This window comes from Loxodonta africana, chromosome 13, assembly GCF_030014295.1.
Source record: "Loxodonta africana isolate mLoxAfr1 chromosome 13, mLoxAfr1.hap2, whole genome shotgun sequence".
Classification (NCBI taxonomy): Eukaryota; Metazoa; Chordata; class Mammalia; order Proboscidea; family Elephantidae; genus Loxodonta; species Loxodonta africana.
In genome coordinates this window covers 48621887-48643747 of record NC_087354.1, presented here as the reverse complement: position 1 = coordinate 48643747, position 21861 = coordinate 48621887, and the positions used below count along the sequence as shown (strand labels likewise).

General features: G+C 38.3%; 1 protein-coding gene across 1 annotated transcript in view; it reads left to right on the top strand.

Moving 5' to 3' along the window:
* The window catches only part of LOC104846711 (IQ domain-containing protein H-like), a 57193-nt gene extending 53533 nt beyond the window's left edge, over positions 1 to 3660 (top strand). The window contains exon 5 of the mRNA XM_023558368.2: positions 3324 to 3660. Within this exon, the coding sequence (XP_023414136.1) occupies positions 3324 to 3464 (141 nt within the window). The 3' untranslated portion in view covers positions 3465 to 3660. The remainder of the gene's footprint in view (positions 1 to 3323) is intronic.
* The last annotated feature ends 18201 nt before the right edge of the window (positions 3661 to 21861 follow it).

The window sequence follows — 21861 nt, the reverse complement described above, 5'->3', positions numbered from 1 at the left end:
TGGAGAGGCAGGATTTGACATCCATTGTTCTTTCCATTAAATATAATAATGGTTGAGAGAATCAGAGTGTTAAAAGTGGCTGGACTCTTTTTGTTTCCTCTAGTTTTGATATTAAACAGCGGATGCCTTTAACCAGTGGGAATATGATATGAAGCCCTATCCACTTTAGAAGGCATTACTTGTAGCAAACACTGTTGAGAATAATGTTATGCTGATAATACTGTAACTTAGTAAATAGCCTGTCTCAACTTTGTTTGTGAAGCATTTCAATTTTGATTACTCTGTGTGGGATCTACTGCTCAGATGTGTATCATTTTATGGCCTGCCCATGTCTAGGGAGCTGGCATTACACGCTGCCTAGTGTTTTTAATTCAGAAGTTCTTCTAAAAGAAACCTTAGCCTCTTGTATTCAAACCCTAGTTTTAATAGCATAAGCTATTTCCTTCTTATATAGCTTTGTGGGCATAGTAATAAAATAAATACCACAAAATCACTGATGAGATGAAAATTGAGCTCCCTGCTTCTGTGCAGCCATGTAGGTAAAACAGTAATTGGCTTTGATAATAACTTTTGTTCTTACAAACCGAAGTCTAAATGAGAGTCACGTTTGATATATCTGCATGTAATTACTATTAAAAGGAGAGAATACAAAGTTTAGACTACTTAGTGACTCAAGATAGATTAAATAAATTGTTGTCTTTTCTTGACAAATTTAAGAAAAATTTCTAAAATTATTTCTGATATTTATCTTATTGTTGGTAAAAAAAAAAAAAAAATGATCATCTTCCAGGACATGCTTGTCTACTTAGTGGAATGATTAATTCTGTTTTTATTTTTAAAATACATAATTGTCTTGTAAGCTTATGCTTTCATAAATTTTTTTTTTCATTTATCTATAGAAGACAGATTTAGGTTTTGAATATGTTTGGTAGTAAATTTCGGTGAACTGATTTGATATGTAAATATTATTTAAACTTAGAAGGCTTTAATGTCTTTTAAAGAGAAATTAAACCATGCATTCTAAATATTATTACCCTCGTATACACGTGATTTGGTGCCAAAATAGTAAATATTAGAATATTAATAATTTTAAAGAACCATTCTCATTTCTTTAGAAGCCAACAACAAAGAATTATGACAGCCTGTCATTTACATACTGATTTCTTTTTTTTTTTGGATTTGGTTTGTTGTTGTTGAGAATATACTACATCTTGGATTTCTTTTCAGAAAAATCTGTGTCCAATGACATGGAAATGTAAAAATGAGAAGAAAAGAACTGGAGTTTAATTCCAGTTTTAATAATCATTCTATATGTGATCATTTCCTCCTCCACTGGTCCTATCGCCACACAGAGTTGATGGACCAAATGAAACTAAGGAAACGGCTGTGGTCCACCAAGCCAGTGATCCCAGAATTAAAAAGTTCTAACAAAGCTTAGAGATGATAGATGAAGCTATTACCATCAACTGTATCCAGAATATACTTTTTAAAAACACCCTAATTACAGAAACCACATCCAGTCAATATAAGACATATTAGCAATTTCCTGATCCTTGGTAGAATGGAAATTATTCTGAAAGTTTAATTAAGAAGGAAAAAATTATGTTCAGGTATTAATTTCAATAAAAGAGGCACTCAGCTTCCATGCAGAAACCCCAGAGTAGTGCTGGGAGTGTGGCCTACCCACAGAAGGAAAACCATTTGTAATTAGGCACTACATTATTTTTGTCACTCCATGTGCCTCAAGGAGAAGAGAATAGACATGTCTGGTTTGCAGCCTGTGTCCTTGCATGGGTTAAATAAAATGGACAGTTGAGAGCAATTAACTAGAGATTTTGTTTAAAAACTGCTATTAAAAAATAAAAGGAAGTTTTGAAGCCTGTATTAAGCAATAGCTTATCTGGACAGCGTACATTCCACAGATATTTTTGTAGCCTTCTCCTTCACTTTGACCTTAGGCATAGGCCGTTTATGAATGTTCAGGATCAAAGAAACAACTGGATCGTGAACTAATCTGTCTGGTTCCTGCAGCCATTTTAGTAATTGCACAGATCACCCCCAGAACTAAGGTACTTAATTGAAAGATCAGTTTTTTTAATTACTTGCAACACCCCAGCCTCCTAAAAAAAAAAAAAAAAAAGTCACAAAGGCCACCATTTGTGTGATTCCATTGATATGAAATGTCCAGAATAGGCAAGCATCCATAGAGACGGAAAGGAGATTACTGGTTGCCAGGGGCAGGGAGGGAGAGGAAGATGGAGACTGACTGCTTGATGGCGTGGAGTTCTTTTGGGGTTGATGAAAATGTTCGGGAATTAGAGATGGTAGTGGTTGCACAACTTTGTGAATGTCCTAAAAACCACAGAATTACACGCTTTAAAACGGGGCATTTTATGGTATGTGACTTATATCTCAATTTTTTAAAAAGTCACAAAAGACTTCAGAAACTATTGGTAATACCCTACCTCTTAAGTACCAACTTATCTGTTAACCTCAAGTCATAGAATGCCAAATATAGAGGATAATTCCTCAAGAGGTCGTCAAGTTTAACTGTCTCCATCTTGCAAGCAAGAAAACTGGCTTCCAAAGAGATGAAATGACTTACCCAAGGTCACGCACAGGCAACCAGGCCAGGACAAGACTGGAACATGGGTCTGCTGACCCAGTGCCCCTTTCTACCACCCCTTACACTGCAAGTCTAGTTGGTCATTTGCAAGCATTTCTGCAGTAACTAATTTGAATCATTTAAAATGAGGAATAAGTGGTTCAAGGAAGATGTTTTTATTTTTTTCCTAAAGAAAGCTTAAATTATTCTTAGAGATAGCAAAATCTCTGTGAAAGAGTAGATAAACTCGTTGTGGTAAACTGAAGAAGTCCAAACTGAGATTTACCTGTCAAAGTCCCAGGAGTATAGTGGTCACATTAACAGACCAAGGGAGCCCTCTATCTGTGTGTTTGTAGTATAGATTTCACTGGCAAAATCCTTGACCTGGAAAGCTGAAAATAAGTGGAGACCAGGTATACTAGTCTTTTATCCACCTGGATTGGCTCTTAGCATTGTGTTTTGAGAAAAAGAACGGTATCTGAAGATATATGTGTGTGAACAGAAGGCTACATGGAGGAAAATCTGCAGAAAAGTCATTTTCCCAAAAAAGGGACCAGCCAGCAGCCTAAATAAAAGATTCAAATATATACATATTTTCCAGTGAGAATTACATTGAAATAATTATTTTCGAAGAACTTTATACTCCTTTGCGGATATAAAATGTTAGTAAGCATTTTTGTTCATCCAGCATGAAAGTTTCATTGTTTCTTTGTTTCAGAGAAAGATAGGGTTGAATGTAAAAATCATGCAGGATCCTGAAAACATCCACCACAGAGCTGCTGTAAATGCGAACTATGGAATCAGTTTGCCATATATTAATCAGAGAAAAGCCTGTGTAAGTAATGAGTTGTTTTTATAAGCTCTAAATTTTTTTAAGAATTAAAAGTCATTGATAAGCAATGTAAAATATAATGTGGATTTTAAAGTAAAGATGTGATCCTTTTGTCTTTGGAATTTTGGGAAGGTAAAATGGAGTGTCTTGCATTCTGCTTATAATTAGAAATGATTAAGAAAATGTAAATCCATTTAAAAAGATCTGTTTGCAGCTCACTCAAATTTCTCTGTTATTATTCCCAACTAACCTGGTACCATGATTCTAACAAGAAGGAAATAATTTTACAACAAAATGAATTGACAGAGAAATTTTAAAATATTTTATTGCTTTGACAGTAGGCTTTCCACTGGAAAGATGAAAAGAAAAAACAGCAGTGTAGCCAGCATCAGCTTCAGTGATGTATACTCATACGATATGCAAAAATTTAAGAATATTATTCTAAATCTGAAGCAAGCAGAGACTTTATGTCAGCAAATTGATGAGAGGGAAAAATAATCAAAAGGAAATTGGCATTCACAGATCTGAGTCTGTGCCTATTTTTGTCTTTGACTTAAGTGTCCCAAAGCAAAGATTGTACTCCTCCGTGTTTGGGGTTTTCTTAGGAGAATTAAGAAGAATGTTTCACTTTAAAAGGCAAATTATTTTATTTGAGATCATTTCTATTACTGGAAACACATGTATTTTAAGTTACCGGAATGACATCTATACATTTTTAACCTTTGGCTTCTCTCGAAAGCTCTTAAATGTACACTTCAGTGAAAAGCTGAAGACAAGATTCATTTTAAAATTAAATTGCAAAACCATTTCTAACCAGCATAATATTCTCTTAAATTAATCTTCTAAATTTCCTGCATAGAAATTTTCAACTGCCTGCTTCTTTCATGTAACTCTGAAGTATATTTTCAGTTTCTTTATCTGTGCTTTATGTTATTCTTACAGGTTTGTTTAAGAGCACTTTATCACAGAAATACTTTCATAGCCTAAGAAATAACCAGAAAGTTAGATATTTTTATTCCTGCTGAAGCTTTATTTAAAATGTCACTGTGAATAATGTGAAAACATTTTTATCGGCTTCCCATGAGCCCAAAGCCCTTGAAATAAAAATATTATTTCTCAGGCTGTACAGACAGAAGCAGATTTCTCTATTGTTGTTGGTTTTCCCTTTCCATCTAGAATTAATATTGGCTTAGCTGGTGAAATGTAGAGGATTCGTAGCCCAAGGCAACTGCTGCGTTCCATGCAAACTTTTTCTGATGAGCATGGAAGTTTTAAAAGGGCTGTCTCTAGATTCAGAGAGGATTATGCTCTGCTTTAGTGAATCCGAGTGAAGATTCAGACATAAATAGGGAATTCAAAATTAAATCCAAAATTTGAGGCAGAATCTTAATCATTTATTACAGTTTTTCTAATTGCTAGATGGAATGAGTATTTTGGGTATTGTGTCCATGTACTTTTGAGTACAGAGGATTTGGGGAAGCACATTGCCTAGTATGGCATATAGATAACGAATACTCAGTTACTGTAGTAAAAATCTGTTTATTCCAAAAAACTTAACTCCATAAAAATCTACCCAAGAGCACTTAAAATGCATGTGTTTATGTCCATTTTGCTCAAACTGACTACTGGCATTTCAATCAGAATGGTTGACCCTATCATTCTATGTTGGTATAGATATACAGTAGTACTAACTGAAAACATTATTTTCATTTTGGATTTATAAAACAGAAAAATTGTGCAAAAAGTCCTGTGAGGGAAACGTGGGTGTTTGGTTTTAAACAATCATGTAGAGCATTTGTGAATAAATACAGTTGTGATTTACCACTTATAAAAATGTTTTTGAAGGCAGTTACCCAAACTGAAGCAATGTATCTAGCATTGAGATGTACAGTTAATTAGAAAAGCAGCATCAAGGCTAATTGCTTTTTAGAATCACTCAGAACACTCCAAGGGGATTATTATTTGGCTGCCGAGGGCCATGTGTTTCCTTACTTCTTATGAAACTCGAACAGCTTGTCAAACGCCTGTAAATAATTTTAGACATTTTTGACAGAGTAAATTTGAATATGTAACCAATTCACATTATTATGTCCTACAAGTTGCCATGTTATCCATTTTATAAAGAGGTGTGCCCTTCCTGATAGTGAGGGGCGAATGGAAGGATTTTAGTGCTTTGGAAACACACATACCCCATACACACACACACACACACACACACACACACATTCACTCACATCACACAAAACTGCCTCCAGAATTTTATATCCTGTGACTTTATTGCATAAAATCAGTTTACAAAAAAAAGTATTGAAAGTGAAACCTACTCATGATTTTTTTCAATATCTTAAATCTGCTAACTAAAAAACAAATAACCCTCTAGTATGTTTTTGAATAGGTCCTTACAGGTGTAAGGAGACAAGAAGAAATCCCTGGTACCAATTGTATTTACCCACTGACATTTAGTTCAAGTTAGACTTTATAATGCAGCCCATTGAAAGATCTACAGAAAATTTGACTTTGATTTATTTTATTTTAAATAACAAGCGTTTCTTAAAAGGCTTGAAACATGTATCTGTTAACATGAATTTTAAAAGAAAGATTATGAATGCATAACAAAACAGCCAAACAAAACATGGCTTTGAATTGCTGCACAAATAACTCTGATTATAACTGTTATGACCTAGAAAAGGATCATGAAAACATTTTTCTTTTTGGCAAGATACGAGTTGCTATAGAATTATATCAGTTCTTTGGTACCACTTTCCAAATAAATAAATATATAATGCAATGTAAACTTAGAATCTTTTATTTATTCATGAGGTTGAATTTAATACTATTATGATTTCTAGGTTTTATGAGTCATATGTTATGCAGTGCTTTTCACTAACTTAGTTGGGTGGCAACCACACTTCGCAAATCATAGTTGCATTCTTTACTGTGTCACTTGGAGACTACACAGTAATCTCTCTCTCACTGAAAGCACATCCATCTCGGAAATGATAAAGTAATGGAAAGTGAGGCAATTGTGTTAATGTCAAATGATTAGAAGAAGCACCAGAAATAAGGGGTGGGGGCTGGGGTAGGGGGAAGAATAACGATTTCAGAACACGATTGTATTTTAAGCCCATGCATATGGCCACAATTACAGTCACAACATAATTTGGCAACGGTAGCAGAATTAGATTTAAACAAATTGATGTTACACTGCAGTAATTCAGAATGAGCTTGTTGCATTTATAAACCATAACAAGAAGCAGAGTGAATTAATAAACCCCTTCTTGTCACTAAAAATAAAAAAGGGAATAATTGCTGAGATGGAGTTAACAGATGACTGTAGTCAGCATCCTTTCAGCCTAGATATGGGGAAGTGAAGGTCACCCCCATCTCAGATGACAAAGAGGGAACATTTTGTTGGTAAACAAATTAATCTTTTGAAAGGTCGCCATTTGTTTTAAGTTTTTATCCAGTTCTTGTCATCTGGAATCAGAGATTGACTGTCATTTCACTAGGCAGGGGTGCAGTTGAAGCAGACAAAGCTGCTTCTGTATGTATCAGCATTCCTTGACAAAACTCTGTGCCTGATTGTGATGCCATGGGCTGCTGGTTTACAGCTGTCTCCGGACAAGAATAGAGGCCCACCCCTGAATTCCAATAAGATGGGCCTGCATATTCCGCCTGCTGTAAGCTGGCCGTCTGCCCACAAGTAAAATGTATTGTAGTTCAAGCCAGCAATTATCTCTTTTACTTCCTTCTGTGCTGCTTCTGTTCTCTTTTTCCAAAAACAGATGTGAGTATTCGTTCAAGTTCTGCATCTATTCTTTCTCACACCTGCCAGGGCGGAATTTTCACCGAGGTAGAGTTTGGGGAAGCCAGCGCAGATAACAATCAGATGTAATTTCTTTGACAGCGGTTAAAAAAATGTTGATTTTTCAGGAAATGTAGAGTCAGCATCTTGTTACCCCCTACCCACCCCCCTTTTCCCAGGAGCATTTGGTAAATTAAATTAGTTGAACAAAAAGAAACAGCTTTAAGGACATTCTGAAATGCCATATCCTATTTATGACACAGTCATTACCCAAGGACTGCTATGGCGGGTAGAACATCCCCACTTCTACCATTTAAAGAGAGCCTTCTCTTCAGGTTGCTTAGAAAGAGCTTTTGGGGGAAAAAAACAATAGCGGCTTTTTATGTTCTCCCTGATTCACAGCCTATACATCGTATTCCACTAATCTGGTGGTGAGCGTGGGGTGCGTTGCAGTTGTATACTGCTGTAGCTAATTAGAATGTTAGTCCTGTACTGGTTTGGTGCAATGGAAAAGCTGAAGAAAGTGATGGGATAGTTGCCATTGGCTGGTGTGCAGCTCCCTCACAGAACCCATTGCTCTGGGAATAGGGAGAGACAATCAGAGGCTATACCCTCATGAGATAACAAAGGTTCATCAAACATCTAGCTGGAGTGAGCTCTCATGCTTCTTTGAGTGCTGTGTTTCTTTAGCTTCTCTGCTAATATCCTGCATGTATCGTATTCCCAAACCAACCCTATGCCGAACTCAAAGCACTTTTTAGCTCTTACCATAGTAACTCTGGGTCATACTTCCTGGTGTGAGTTTTTACTAGGTGGAGATCTCACAGAAAAAGCCTGTGTTTCCTCATGTGTAAAATGGCAACAATAATCCTACGTGTCTCATAGCATTACACTCAGATTTAAATGAGATAATTCAGAGCTCTAAGCCCCTGGTCCGTAAGAAGTGCTCTGCAAATGTTAGCTATTACTATTGACAGTCCTTGCTTATGATATTGTGCCATGTTTTATATTGTCATTTAAAACCTACTTTATTTTAATGGTTGGCAACCAGAATATGCCTGTGGTCCTTTATAGGCATTCTATTTAGTATTTCATGTGATTATGTCTTCTCTCCCACACTGATATGAAGTCAGGGACCTTGTTGTCTTCTTTTTGTCTGTTTTTCACAACATCCACTGTACCAAGCATTGTTTTGCACATAATAGGTACCCAGGGCAGGACTGGTCTGTCCTCCCGTCTGTCCAGTCTCTGCATTGAAGCTATATACAGGCTGATGCCTGATCTAGAAATGAAGTCATGATTTTGTTGGGTCCTGGTAGGCCTGGTTGCACAGGCCATCCTCATACTGGGCCCTGATAGGGTTTACCTGGAAAAACATCCTTTCTCCTGGATTCTTGTTACAACTCTGCCACTACCTAGCTGTTTCCAGGAGTAAGTTACTCTGTCTGGCTCATTTTCATTTTCCTGGTTTATAAAATAGGAGATGCTAGAGTGGAGGTGGTTTGAGGGTGTTGGGAAGAGTTAGTAGATTAGTGTTTGGGGTCTTAGCTCCCCATTTTCCAGTTGTGTTACCCTAGGTAAGTAAATTTACATCTTGGGTTCTTAGCTTTTTTGCTATGAAGTCAGGATAGTGATACCTGCTAGGCAGGGGTGCTAGAAGTACTACAGATAACATATTAATGTTGCTGGGCTTTCCAAAAAATGAGTTAATATTAAAAATCCCTGACTTCCTTTTCCCTTGTTTACACCTTTGCTTTCAAAAAATAGTCTCATTTGGCTCCTTTCACCCCAGTAGAAATGAGGGACAGGGCTTAATAACTGTGGTTTTCAAATTGTTCCGGAGAACCCCAGATGAGCTTCAGAGGTTGCAAGCATTTAATTAAAGTTTTATTTTTATGATATATATTTAAACGATTTTAAAATGTTATAAAGAACAATACATTCATACTTAAGTATTTCAAATCTTGTCAAGAAGCAGCCCAAACATAAAGTGAACACTGAAGCGATCTGTAATCCTCTGTTATCATGACACAACATGCATCAGATACTGAATGTTAATGCCCTGCCCATCCTAATGGGTTAATTTGTGCTGTCAGGTTAACGGTGTGTGTGTGAATACATTTGAATTTCTTATAAAAGTGTTTTTTTTTTTTTTAATTAAATAGGGTGTAGCTTTGCAGTAGTATTTTGAAATTCAGATCTGCTTATATACACTCTCCTAAAAAGCATACAAATATGATTTATATACAAATAAATGAAGATTAAATGAACTAATACGTATAAAGTGCTTAAAGCAGCGCCTGGCCCCTAGGAAACATCCAGTAAGTTAGTTTTACAACACATGTGTGCCATATCAGCCAAGAGCCAGGCAAGTTATTTGGTGCATACTTTTGTCATAGCGTAGTCGTCAGTTGTACAATAACAATACTGCATGCTATGTCGTGATAACAGAGCAATATAGATTATTTCAGTGTTCATTTTATGTTTGGGTTGGTTCTTAACAAGATTTGAAATGAGTTGTACAGTCTTTATTTGGTAATGCCAGGTTGCAGTGTTACTTTGTTTATAACTGCAGATAAAAGGTCAGCAAGAAAGCATCGTCTTAAAATTTGGACTCAACATGCGAAATTCAGATTTAATGAATATCTGAATGAGAAGGGTGTTGAGACATCTGAAAAGAAATTTAAATTGGCCATGTTCAAACATCTAAAATCTTACATGACACATTTGAAAAGTACTTTTGGCCAACCAACCATAATAATGGCATTTATTAAGTGTGCCAGACACTGTGCTAAGTGCTTTATGTATATTACCTTATTTAACCCTTCTCTATAAAGTAGGTACTATTATACCATTACTACCATTTTATCCTTCAAAAGGTATGTAACCATTTTACAGATGGGGAAACTGAGACCAAGATTAAGCTACATGCCTAAGGTTATGTAATAAGTAGAGAGCCAGGATTCAAATTAATTATAAAATCTATTTGTCAGATCCCCTCAAGTGAAGTACTTAACCAACTAATCCTTAATTATTAAGGAGTATGAACAGTTGTTAGATTTTCTATTTTGAAACAAAAAATCCACACTATTCTTTAAAACTTCTGGATTATTTTAATGAAGAATATCCTGAGATTGTAAGTGCTATAACAAATTGTTAGCAATTTGAAATTACCTGTTTACATCAGGATTTTCTCCGTCTCATGCAGACAAAATAAAATGCAGAGATAAATTGTAGATAAGACTGAAATTATTACCTATAATACTTAGTTTCATAATTTGCCTTCATCAAAACAGCCTCCTTGTTTCCACTGTTGTCTTTGTTATATGTTAATATCCAACATACTTAGACTAAATTTGTATAAAAACTTACATTTATTTCACATATTAGCTTTCTATTTACAGCTGAATTTGAAAAAAAAAAAAAGGGTTCCACTCCTGAAAAGAAATTTGAAAATCTTTGGCATAGAGTATTACCTCTCCCATGGGTATTTGCTCTTTAACAAATAGCAAATCCTCTCTTTAATCAAACTGAAGGACTGAGGCTCCATTAAGGGACTTCAAGCATGAGCGGGCTGGGAGATGAGGGATTTGGGGGCATCCGGGGAGAAAGCCTTGCACTGCCCTGAAATCATCACAGGTCCGCAGCCACCTGCTAACAGGACTAGTTCTGCTGCCTTGTATGATTCAATCCCTTTTAACTTCGTGACTGGAACTTCGGACTTGAGTTTCGTTATTTGTTAGACTCTGTACTAAGAGGAAGTGTTTCTAACCTCATAAATCTACTTTGCAGAGTCAAGAATTTGGTAGATGGAGGGACCTGGGTCACTTCTACAATAGGTTTAAGGCACAAGGGGGCCGTGGATAGAGCTGTATTTCAATATAATTGGTTTCCTATGTATCCTATGTATTTTGTTTTATGCATTTATAAAAACATTTTTCAAAAAAAGCGTCCATAGACTTCACCAGACTGCCAGAGGAGTCCACGGACCTCCCAAAGTCACACCTCTCTGTGGTATCTGTCTTTTTCTTTCACACAAATATCCAGTGTAGAGAAAAGTATGCATCAGAACAAAGAAGTACCTGAAATACCTTGTATTCTTTATGGATGAAATATCCACTTCTCTTAATTGATGGTGCAGGAAACCAACCAAAAAATAGACATGTCTAGATTGCTGCCCCAGATTTTCATAAGAATTGCATCTTCATGAGTAAAAATATAATCTTCATGCTTCTGTCTAACTACTGTTACTTTTTTATTATGAAGAGGAGAATGGAGCAACTACAAAAGTAATGTTTTCAACACTATATTAAGTATTCTGTTTAAAATGAAGCAAAGGAAAAATACCGCAGCAAGTAGCACAGTAGCATTATCCACAAGAGAAATGAGGCTAATAGAATTGTTCTTATCATGGCCCAGGTTAATTATCTGCTGAGAGGTACTTGAGATGAATAAATACTATTGCTGTTCTCCAGTACTCTAACCCATTGTACCTTAAACTGTACTTGAATTCAAGTGTATGTTCCTAGCCTTTTAAAACCTCTTTGGTAGAATGGACGTTCCCATAGACTAGAGGAATTCACTCTATGCTTTTTTTTTAAAAGCATAACCTCTGAATCAGAATGTGTAATGTAAACCCAGAAGATGTATATTTGGAGAAGATCTCATCGGGCTGCATAGGTGGGACCATACGCCATCAAAATACCAGGTTTATAGTCTTTTTAATTTCCATCTCTGTCTTCAATCAGAGCTTGAATAAATCTGTTTATGGTTGACAACTAAGGTCTGAAAGCAGCCCATGCGCACTGAAGCGGAAAGACTGCGAGTCAGAGGACTTGAGTTCTGATCCTGCCTCTGCCATTTTTATAAGCTGAGTTATTTTAGATATGTCACTTTTTCTCTAAAAGCTGAGATTCCTCATCTGTATACTGAGGAGATAAATTGGCTTGTCCAGAATCATTGCCCGGGCTAGAGCCCTAATGGTCTGATTCCTAGATTAATGCTCTTTTGGTGCCTTGAGGGCCCACCTGGCTCTCAGGCAGACAAAGTAGGGATCAGTGGAACTGATGGTTGGAGGCAGGCCTTCATCCTGGCCGCAGAGGAGCTGATGGACATGGCTAGAGAAGAGGTGGTGTGCATTTTAAGCACTGGAAAGAAGCAGTACAAGCAAAGGCAGAGGCGGAGAATAATGAGAGTAATAGACGATGGCTTGGAACTTTGCCTAATCATCCTGAATGTTTATAAAGAGGAAAACCAGGAAATGTGGTTGGATGTAGAGGTGCGATTGATGAATGGCCTTGAATGGGTGACTGAAATCTAATTGTGCGATCTCAGTCTGGATCGTAAAAGGAAGGGCTTAAGGCAGACAGCTTCTGAAATTAGATTACTTGTCCAGATGCTCTAACTGAAGGGAGCTTTAAAATTCTCCTGAACAATCTCTGTCCCTTGATGTCCTCATTGGTTATTAAACTTTATTTCCTCTCCCTTTGGCTATAAAGTGATAGTCCCTTCTTGAACAGCATTATCTCCTGAACTTGTTAGACTTTCTGACACTGCCTAATGAGAGTTCTCTAGGCCATACCTCTCTCAGACCATTTTCATCAACTCTGTCCTTTTCATATGAATGGCAACTCAGAACTGACCAATCTAGCTGATGGCTGGGGTTTCCTCCCAGTACCTCTTATTTTCTGTCCTAATGCTGAATACCCTACTGCTACCTAGGACTGTACCTGTAACCCCATTTCTAATCCCCATGTCTCACCTCTCCCTCCAACATCAGTTGAAGGCAGGAGTTCTTGGGGCAAGAGTATTGGTGGCTAGAGAGAAGGGTAGAGGATAGGAGTGTTCGGCTCTCCCTTACAAACATTTTCTCCCTCTACCACCTCCTGCATCCTCTTGCCAATCCCCTCTCCTCAGCCCTAGGCAGCATGAGCCCTTCCTCCTCCCATCTCATCCTCCCACCACTTCTTTGTATGAGCAAATGATACCATTTGCTCATATAAAGAAATACCCAGAAGACTATCTTAGATGGATTGTTCCCTGAAATATGTGAGTGTTTATAAATTTATATCTGTTTGTGTTGCATGGAAAAAAAGGAAAAAGGTCGTGATTATGGGATAGGATTTTACTTCCTGACTTTTCCCCATCTTTTGCAAGGAGTAAAAACTCTCAGAAAACTTCCTGAGTCTTATTTGGAACAGAAGCCCCAGACATAAGTCTTCTGGGGTCAGGTATGTAATAGGTGACTGAAATGACTGGACATAAAGGCGAGGTTGATGTTATTGGAACACTGAACTGGAGAGACAGACCCTCCCTGCAAGAGGCAGCCACCTTAGCTTTAGCCCTCTGTGGCTGTTTTCAAAAAAAGCTGGAAATTCATGTTCATATTTTTATACGAAATGGCTTGAGTTTTAAATGTTTGCTCAAGTAATTTAAAAACACCTTTCAGTTCAAAGAAAGTACTCTCCAGGCTATACCCAGCTTGCATGCCTGCAATTGGTATCTCTTGCTTTAGAAACACGGGGTATGCTTTTAATGTATGATAGTGTTGGAGTCCTATAGGGAGCTGGTAGCAGCTTAGAGCCCCCAGAGTGCTATCACGTTAGTGCAGCCCAGAGTTTGACCCTCAGCTTTATTGGATTAGAAATTTTATTTTGTCTGACACCCGAAGTTGATCTTGGGTGCAACCGAATTCACAAGAGACTAATATATAAACTGTAATGCCACTTTGTTTATTCTAAGGAGAGTTATAATGGTCAAGCAGACCTAAATGTACAAGTCAGCCTGACAAGCATATTGTATCCCTACTGGAATGCTGCAGAGGAGTCCTGGTTGCACAGTGGTTAAAGCACTCAGCTGCTAACTGAAAAGTTGGCGGTTCGAACCCACCAGCCACTTGGTGGGAGAAGGATGTGGTAGTCTGCTTCCATAAAGATTTGCAACATTGGGAAACCCTGTGGGACAGATCTACTCTGTGCTGTAGGGTCACTATGAGTCAGAATTGACTCAATGGCAGTAGATTTAGAATGCTACATGTGAAGGCCAGTTAGAAAAGTACTGAGTGAACCCAGAAACTGACTAAGGGTAACTAGTAAGATGGATGATCTTCATGGTGAGCAGCATCACACGTTTACAGCCTGACGGATCCGTCTGTGAAGGCACACCTGCCAAAGGCACGTGCGGACACCCCTGTAAAGGGAGTGCTTTATGGACACGGAGAAATTCTAACTTGCTGACCCAACTTTTCATAGTAATAATAGCTAATACCTGCTTGGGGTTGACTATCTGTACTATGTTGTGCTGTGCTGAGCTCCTTATATCCATGATCACGTTTATCCCGGAGGGATGAGTGATACTATCCCTATTTTAGTAGCGAAGAGGCTGCGGCTTAGAGAAATTAAGTTACTTGCACTAGCCATACAGTTAGGAAGTGGTAGAGCTCAGATCACTCCAGGCCTGTCTGAATTTGGAGCCTGTGTTATGAACCACTGCCTTCCAGTGTTAGTAGTATCCTACTGTAACTGACCACTTGCCTTCAGCTGACGTCTTGTTCCTTGGATAACAGTCCTGTTTGTGGCCTAGATCTTTTAAATTAACTTGTGCACGGAGCTGACCTCATTGATTATGTATTTATTTTCCTAGTTTAACATTTGGCAGGAAAGGGGGAAGCTGTACCTCCTTGTCACTACTCTATACTTCCTACCTAAGTAATTATAACATCCAGAGGAAGAGAGAAACCCTGGCTGGAAGAATCAGGATACATCAGGAAAGATGAGAAAAGAGGTGAGAGGGAACCAGACCATACTGAGAAAGCATTCTTGGGAGATTTCTTGACAAGATACACTGTTTCCTTTATCCCCCAGTGTTCCCAGAGCCACTCAGAGTAAAAATATTCTCTTTTATCCATGTCTGGCCTGAAAAAGGCCCCCAAACCCAAAAACCAAACCCATAGCAACCCTATAGGACACAGTAGAACTGCCCCATAGGGTTTCCAAGGAGCAGCTGGTGGATTCAAACTGCCAACCTGGTTAGCAGCCAAGCCCTTAACCACTCTGCCACCATATAATACGAGGTACCTCCAACTTCCCTGTAGCTGTACATTACTCCTCTTTTTGGCCATAAAAATGTTTTTCCAGGTCTCTTCAGGTAGAATTGATTTCCCTATCCTAGATCATCATAGCATGCTTCTACAGCATTTACAGGCTATGCTTTGAATTGAAGGAGGCTTTCTTTTGGAGTCCCAAGGTGGTATAAACGTCGGCTGTTAACCCAGAGGTTGAAGGTCGCATCCACCCAGTGGCACCTTGGAAGAGAAGCCTAGTGATCTACTTCAGAAAAATCAGCCACTGAAAACGGTTTTCTACTCTGACACGCGTGGAATCCCTATGAGTGAAAATCGACTCCATGGCAACGGGATTCTTTGTATTTACTTCCCTTGCTGGATCTCCTGGAAAGTAAAGGCCATATTTATTTCACTTTTGTATCCCCCATGGTGCCTAACAAAATGTTTTATCCATATTGTTGTTGTTGTGTGCCGTGGAGTTGGTTTCAACTCATAGTGACCTTACAGGACAGGGTAGAACTGTCCCATAGAGTTTGCAAGGCTGTAATCTTTATGGAAGCAGATTGCCGCATCTTTCTCCTGAGGAGCAGCTGGTCTGGTTAGCAGCCAAGTGCTTTAACCACTGTGCCACCAGGACTTCTGCTTTATGCATCCCAAACCAGATCCACTGCCCTTGAGTCGATTCCAACTCACACCAACCCTATAGGACAGGGTAGAACTGCCCCACAGGGCTTCCAAGGCTGTAAATCTTTACGGAAGCAGACTGCCACATCTTTCTCCCGCAGAGCAGCTGTTGGGTTCAAACAGCCAACCTTTCGGTTAGTAGCCAAACGCCTCTAACCATTATGCCACCAGGTTTCCTGTTGCTTTATGCATGTTGTTGTTGTTGTTAGGTGCCATCGAGTCAGTTCTGACTCACTGCAACCCTGTGCACAACAGAATGAAACACTGCTCAGTCCTGAGCCATCCTCACAATCGTTGTTATGCTTGAGCTCATTGTTGCAGCCACTGTCAATCCACCTCCTTGAGGGTCTTCCTCTTTTCTGCTGACCCTGTACTCTGCCAAGCATGATGTCCTTCTCCAGGGACTGATCCCCCCTGACAACATGTCCAAAGTGTGTAAGATGCAGTCTTGCCACCCTTGCTTCTAAGGAGTATTCTGGTTGTACTTCTTCCAAGACAGATTTGTTTGTTCTTTTGACAGCCCATGGTATATTCAATATTCTTTGCCAACACCACAATTCAAAGGCATCAATTCTTCTTCAGTCTTCCTTAATTCACTCTCCAGCTTTCACATGCATGTGATGAGATTGAAAATACCATGGCTTGGGTCAGGTGTGCCTTAGTCCTCAAGGTGACATCTTTGCTCTTTAACACTTTTTAAAGAGGTCCTTTTGCAGCAGATTTACCCAGTGCAATGCGTCTTTTGATTTCTTGACTGCTGCTTCCATGGCTGTTGATTGTAGATCCAAGTAAAATGAAATCCTTGACAACTCCAGTCTTTTCTCTGTTAATCATCATGTTGCTCATTGGTCCAACTGTGAGGATTTTTGTTTTCTTTATGTTGAGGTGCAATCCATACTGAAGGCTGTGGTCTTGGATCTTCATTAGTAAGTGCTTCAAGTCCCCTTCACTTTCAGCAAGCAAGGTTGTGTCTGCATAACGCAGGTTGTTAATGAGTCTTCCTCCAATCCTGATGCCCCGTTCTTCTTCATATAGTCTAGCTGCTCGTATTATTTGTTCAGCATGCACATTAAATAGGTATGGTGACAGAGTACAATCCTGACGCACACCTTTCGTGACTTTAAACCAATCAGTATCCCCTTGTTCTGTCCGAACAACTGCCTCTTGATCTATGTAAAGGTTCCTCATGAGCACAATTAAGTGTTCTGGAATTCCAATTCTTCACAATGTTATCCATAATTTGTTATGATCCACACAGTCAAATGCCTTTGCATAGTCAATAAAACACAGGTAAACATCCTTCTGGTAGTCTCTGCTTTCAGCCAGGATCCATCTGACATCAGCAATGATATCACTGATTCCATGTCCTCTTCTAAAACTGGTCTGAATTTCTGACAGTTCCCTGTCTATATACTGCTGCAGCCATTTTTAAATGATCTTGAGCAAAATTTTGCTTCCGTGTGATATTAATGATATTGTTCTATAATTTCCACATTCGGTTGGATCGTCTTTCTTGAGAATAGGCATAAATATGGATCTCTTCCAGTCAGTTGGCCAGGAAGCTGTCTTCCATATTTCTTGGCATAGATGAGTGAGCATCTCCAGCACTGCTTTATGCATAGTAGGTAATTAATACATGATTAATTTAATATAATCTAATTGGATGTTCGAAGAGGAAGAATTTGTGGAAGAGTAAAGGGTTGGGGAGGGACTAGTCTGATGACAATGGCTATGAGAATTACTTTCCCCATCTCACCCCCACATCCCTGCACACAACTTCCCTTAGGTGGTCATAGCAGAATCCTAGAACGGTTCTCTAGGAGGGCTCTGAGCCCATGTAGTCAACATTAACACTGACTTTAGGAAGAAAACGTGAGGCTTTTTTTTTTTTTCTCCCTGATTTTCTAATTATAACACTTTTCTCACATTCTCATTGGAGACAATTTGGAAAACATGAAGTTAAAAAGATAAAAAACTTAAATGACCTCAGTCTCTCCACCCAGGGGTAGTTATTATAAACATTTGAATGTATTCCTTTTCCTTCTTTGTGTATGTGTGTGTGCAAGTGTTCCTTTCTTCTTTTGTTTCTTTGTTCTTTCTTTCTGTGGGATCAAATATACCTAGAGTCATGGATCGAATTGTGTCCCGCAGAAATATGTGTCAACTTGGCTAGGCCATGATTCCCAGTATTGTGTGTTTGTCTTCCATTTTGTGATTTAATGTGATTTTCCTACATACTGTAAATCCTAATCTCTCCCTGTGGTTAATAAGACCAGGTTGGGTTATGTTAAAGAGGATTAGGGTGGGATGCAACATCCATGCTCAGGTTACAGCCCTGATCTAAGGGGAGTTTTCCTGGGGTGTGACCTGTATCACCTTTTATCTTACAAGAGATAAAAGGGGAGAGAAGTGAGCAGAGAGAGGGGGACCTCAGTACCACCAAGAAAGAAGAGCCAGGAGTGGAGTGAGTCCTTTTGACCTGGGGTCTCTGTGCTGATAAGCCCCTAGACTAGGAGAAGATTGATGACCAGGACCTTCCCCCAGAGATGACGGAGAAAACCTTCCCTTGGAGCTGGTGCCCTAAATTCAGACTTCTAGCCTCCTAAACCGTAAGAGAATAAACTTCTGTTTGTTAAAACCATCTACTTGTGGTATTTGTTATAGCAGCACTAGATAACTAAGATGGCTAGTAATAATCTTAACATAAAATATGCAGGACCAATGTGTAGAAAGGTCTAAAACTTTACTGAGCAACGTTGTAGAAATCTTGAATAAATGGAAAGATACATCATGTTCTGGAAAAGGAAAAATGATTATAATAGGGATGCCAGTTCTACCCAAATTAATCTTTATATTTAATGTAATTCCAATCAAAATTCTCATGGGTTTTATATGGTTTATATGTAGTATTACTTTTTTCAACTTGCCAGAATTCATTGCCTTGAAATATAAATGGGCAAAAGGCATAATTTTTTTTTTTTATAAAGAAGACTAATGTAGGTGAGCTTCACATACCATTTATTAAAACATGATAAACTTAAAATGATTAACATAGCATCTTATTGGTAGAAAGATTGACAGATCAGTGGAATAAAAAATTGATCATAGTTATGAACCTTAGCGTAAAAAATAATGTAGATTATAATACATGTGATACTATAAGTAAGTGGAAAGAAAGGACTTGTAAGCTGAATGGTATTGAGTCTTTTTTAGGCTTAGGATTTGGAAAAAAGCATTAAGTTAATGCTAACCTCACATCTTATACCAAAGAAAACTCCAGGTGGATGAAAGTAAAATGTTAAAAAAAAAAAAAGAAGGAAACAATAAAGAAAAAAAATTTTTCAAGTCAGTCAAAAGGGAGATTTTTTTTTTTTTTAACCGGTAACGTCATACAGTATTGACAATTCTCATTACAAGAAAAGCTTGTGTTTATATTGGGCTCCAATACAGGATCCATTGCTAAACCCCTATGTGATTTTTGGGCAAATCACTTATACTTAGTTTCTTCGTTTGTAAATTTAGGGCATTGGATCAAATCATCTCTAAGATTCCTTCCAGCCCATCCTTCTGATTCTGATCTAAGTTTGTTTCTTTTGGTAGCCTCCCCCGTTTATGACCACAACACACAACCTGCAGAACAGCAGGCCAGCTGAAACTGTTCCACTTCTGACTGTGCAAGTAAAATTTACAGACGCTATTAGTGTTTTTTATTTTCCATAAATGTATTTAACAGAGCATTTAGTGATTAGGTAGCTGACCCTGTTCTAGTGAGTTTTGTGTGTTCTCGCTTTTAACACTCAGAGCCTGTCAGAGATATCATTACTCCCATTTTACAGATAAGAAACTCAGGGTCCTCAATGTTAAGATACATGACCAAGTCGCATAATTACTCTGTGCTCTATCAGAACTTGGACTTACATTTTCCTTTGACAATCTGATTCAGAGTCTAGGAAAATTATTCCAAGAGAAGCTGTACAAAAAGATAAAACTCTTACACACACACACATACGTACACATCAGTGTTAAGATTATCTAATATTCCTTATGAATCAGAGTTTCTTTACTAAATGAGATAATGTTGTGTTTTTTACGTGGGCTTAATTTGTACTTGGGGTTACAGGCAGTCCCTGGGTTACGAACAGAACATCCAACTTAACTTACAGACAGCTTATAAAAAAACAAATCAAACCCGTTGCTGTTGAGTTGATTCTGACTCATAGTGACCCTATAGGTTAGAGTAGAACTGCCTCACAGGGTTTTCAAGGAGCAGCTGGTAGATTCGAACTGCCAACCTTTTAGTTAGCAGCTGAGCACTTAACCAGTGCACCACCAGGGCTCCTTCTTGCACTAAAACCAAAACCAAACCCGTTGCTGTCAAGCTGATTCCAACACATAGTGACCCTATAGGACAGGGTAGCAGTGCCCCATAGGGTTTCCAAGGAGTGCCTGGTGGATTCAAACTGCTGACCGTTTGGTTGGCACCGTAGCTCTTAACCACTACGCCACCAGGGTTTCCTCTTGCACTAAAGTTAAGCTAAATAAGAACGTATGCACCTGTTCTGACTTACGTACAAAGTCAACCTAAACACTCAGGAATGGATCTCGTTCCCCAGGGACTGCCCATAATTCCTTCACTGAATTAAGTAAAACACCTGAACTATAAGCGCTCCTAGCCTCCTATCAAGTTTGTTTAGGCATCTCTTCCACAGACTTTACTGATACAGCATAGAAATTATGGCAAAGCCCAGTGGAGTCATTGAAGTAAAAGTCTCAGTACTGCTCAGGAAGGGATGCCAAATTAAATAAAAAGAGCCCCAGCAGTTCAGCAGTGCGTGCCAACCCAACTGCTGGTATGAGGTAAATGACCAAACTTCATTTCACTTATGACCCCAGCCAGTATTTAAACAAAAATATCTAGGGGCCGGTGCACTGTGCTATAATAAGGGGATAAATACCAATACAAAAATAATAAATGACCAAATAAGCTCATTCACGTAGTCTTTCTTAGATGTTAACTGAAAGACCCACTGTTTAAACTCGTTTCCTCTTATGAGGCCCCTAGTAAAGGCTGAGACTGTAGATTTTGTCTCAGAATCACTGTCATATATTGTTTTAAATGTACATAGGAACAATTATATAGAAGGCAGAAATACTCCACTTGGCCTATTCCTTCCCACAGCTTGTGACAGTGTTGAAGTGGTAGTGTACTGCAATATGCAAAATCACCAATATGCGAAAATCACGAGTGTAAGCAACTCAGTCACTTCTGGGGGGGTATGAAATATAATAGAAATGGCCACCAGTACCTTATAATTCTCTAATTATTCTTTTTCCGGGTTTAAATTTATACTGGAAAGCCACAACTAAATGCTATTCAGTGTAGGGATAAATAATAGCAACATTAAGTCATTAGATTTTTGTTAGTCTAAATCAGAGAATTATGGGTCCAGTGTGTTTCAAGCTTCTTTGAAGAAAGGTTTTTATATCAAATCAAGGTATCACCTGTCTTTTAGCTTTACAGAATGGTCTAATATTAGTAAATTATAGCAGTATAGTTGTTAAACCAAAACCCAAATCCATTGCCGTCGAGTTGATTCTGACTCATAGCAACCCTATAGAACAGAGAAGAACTGCCCCATAGAGTTTCCAGGGAGTGACTGGTGGATTCAAACTGCAGACCTTTTGGTTAGCAGCCAAACTCTTAACCACGGTGCCACCAGGGCTCCAGTATAGTTGTTAAAAAAAAAAAAAAAAAAGTTAGCTATGTATTAATCCTTTGATTTTTTTTTCCCCCCAAAATGTATTCCAAAGAATACTGGCTTCTTGGAATATTAATAGGTATTCCATGACCCTAGAGTTTTGTGGTTCCATCA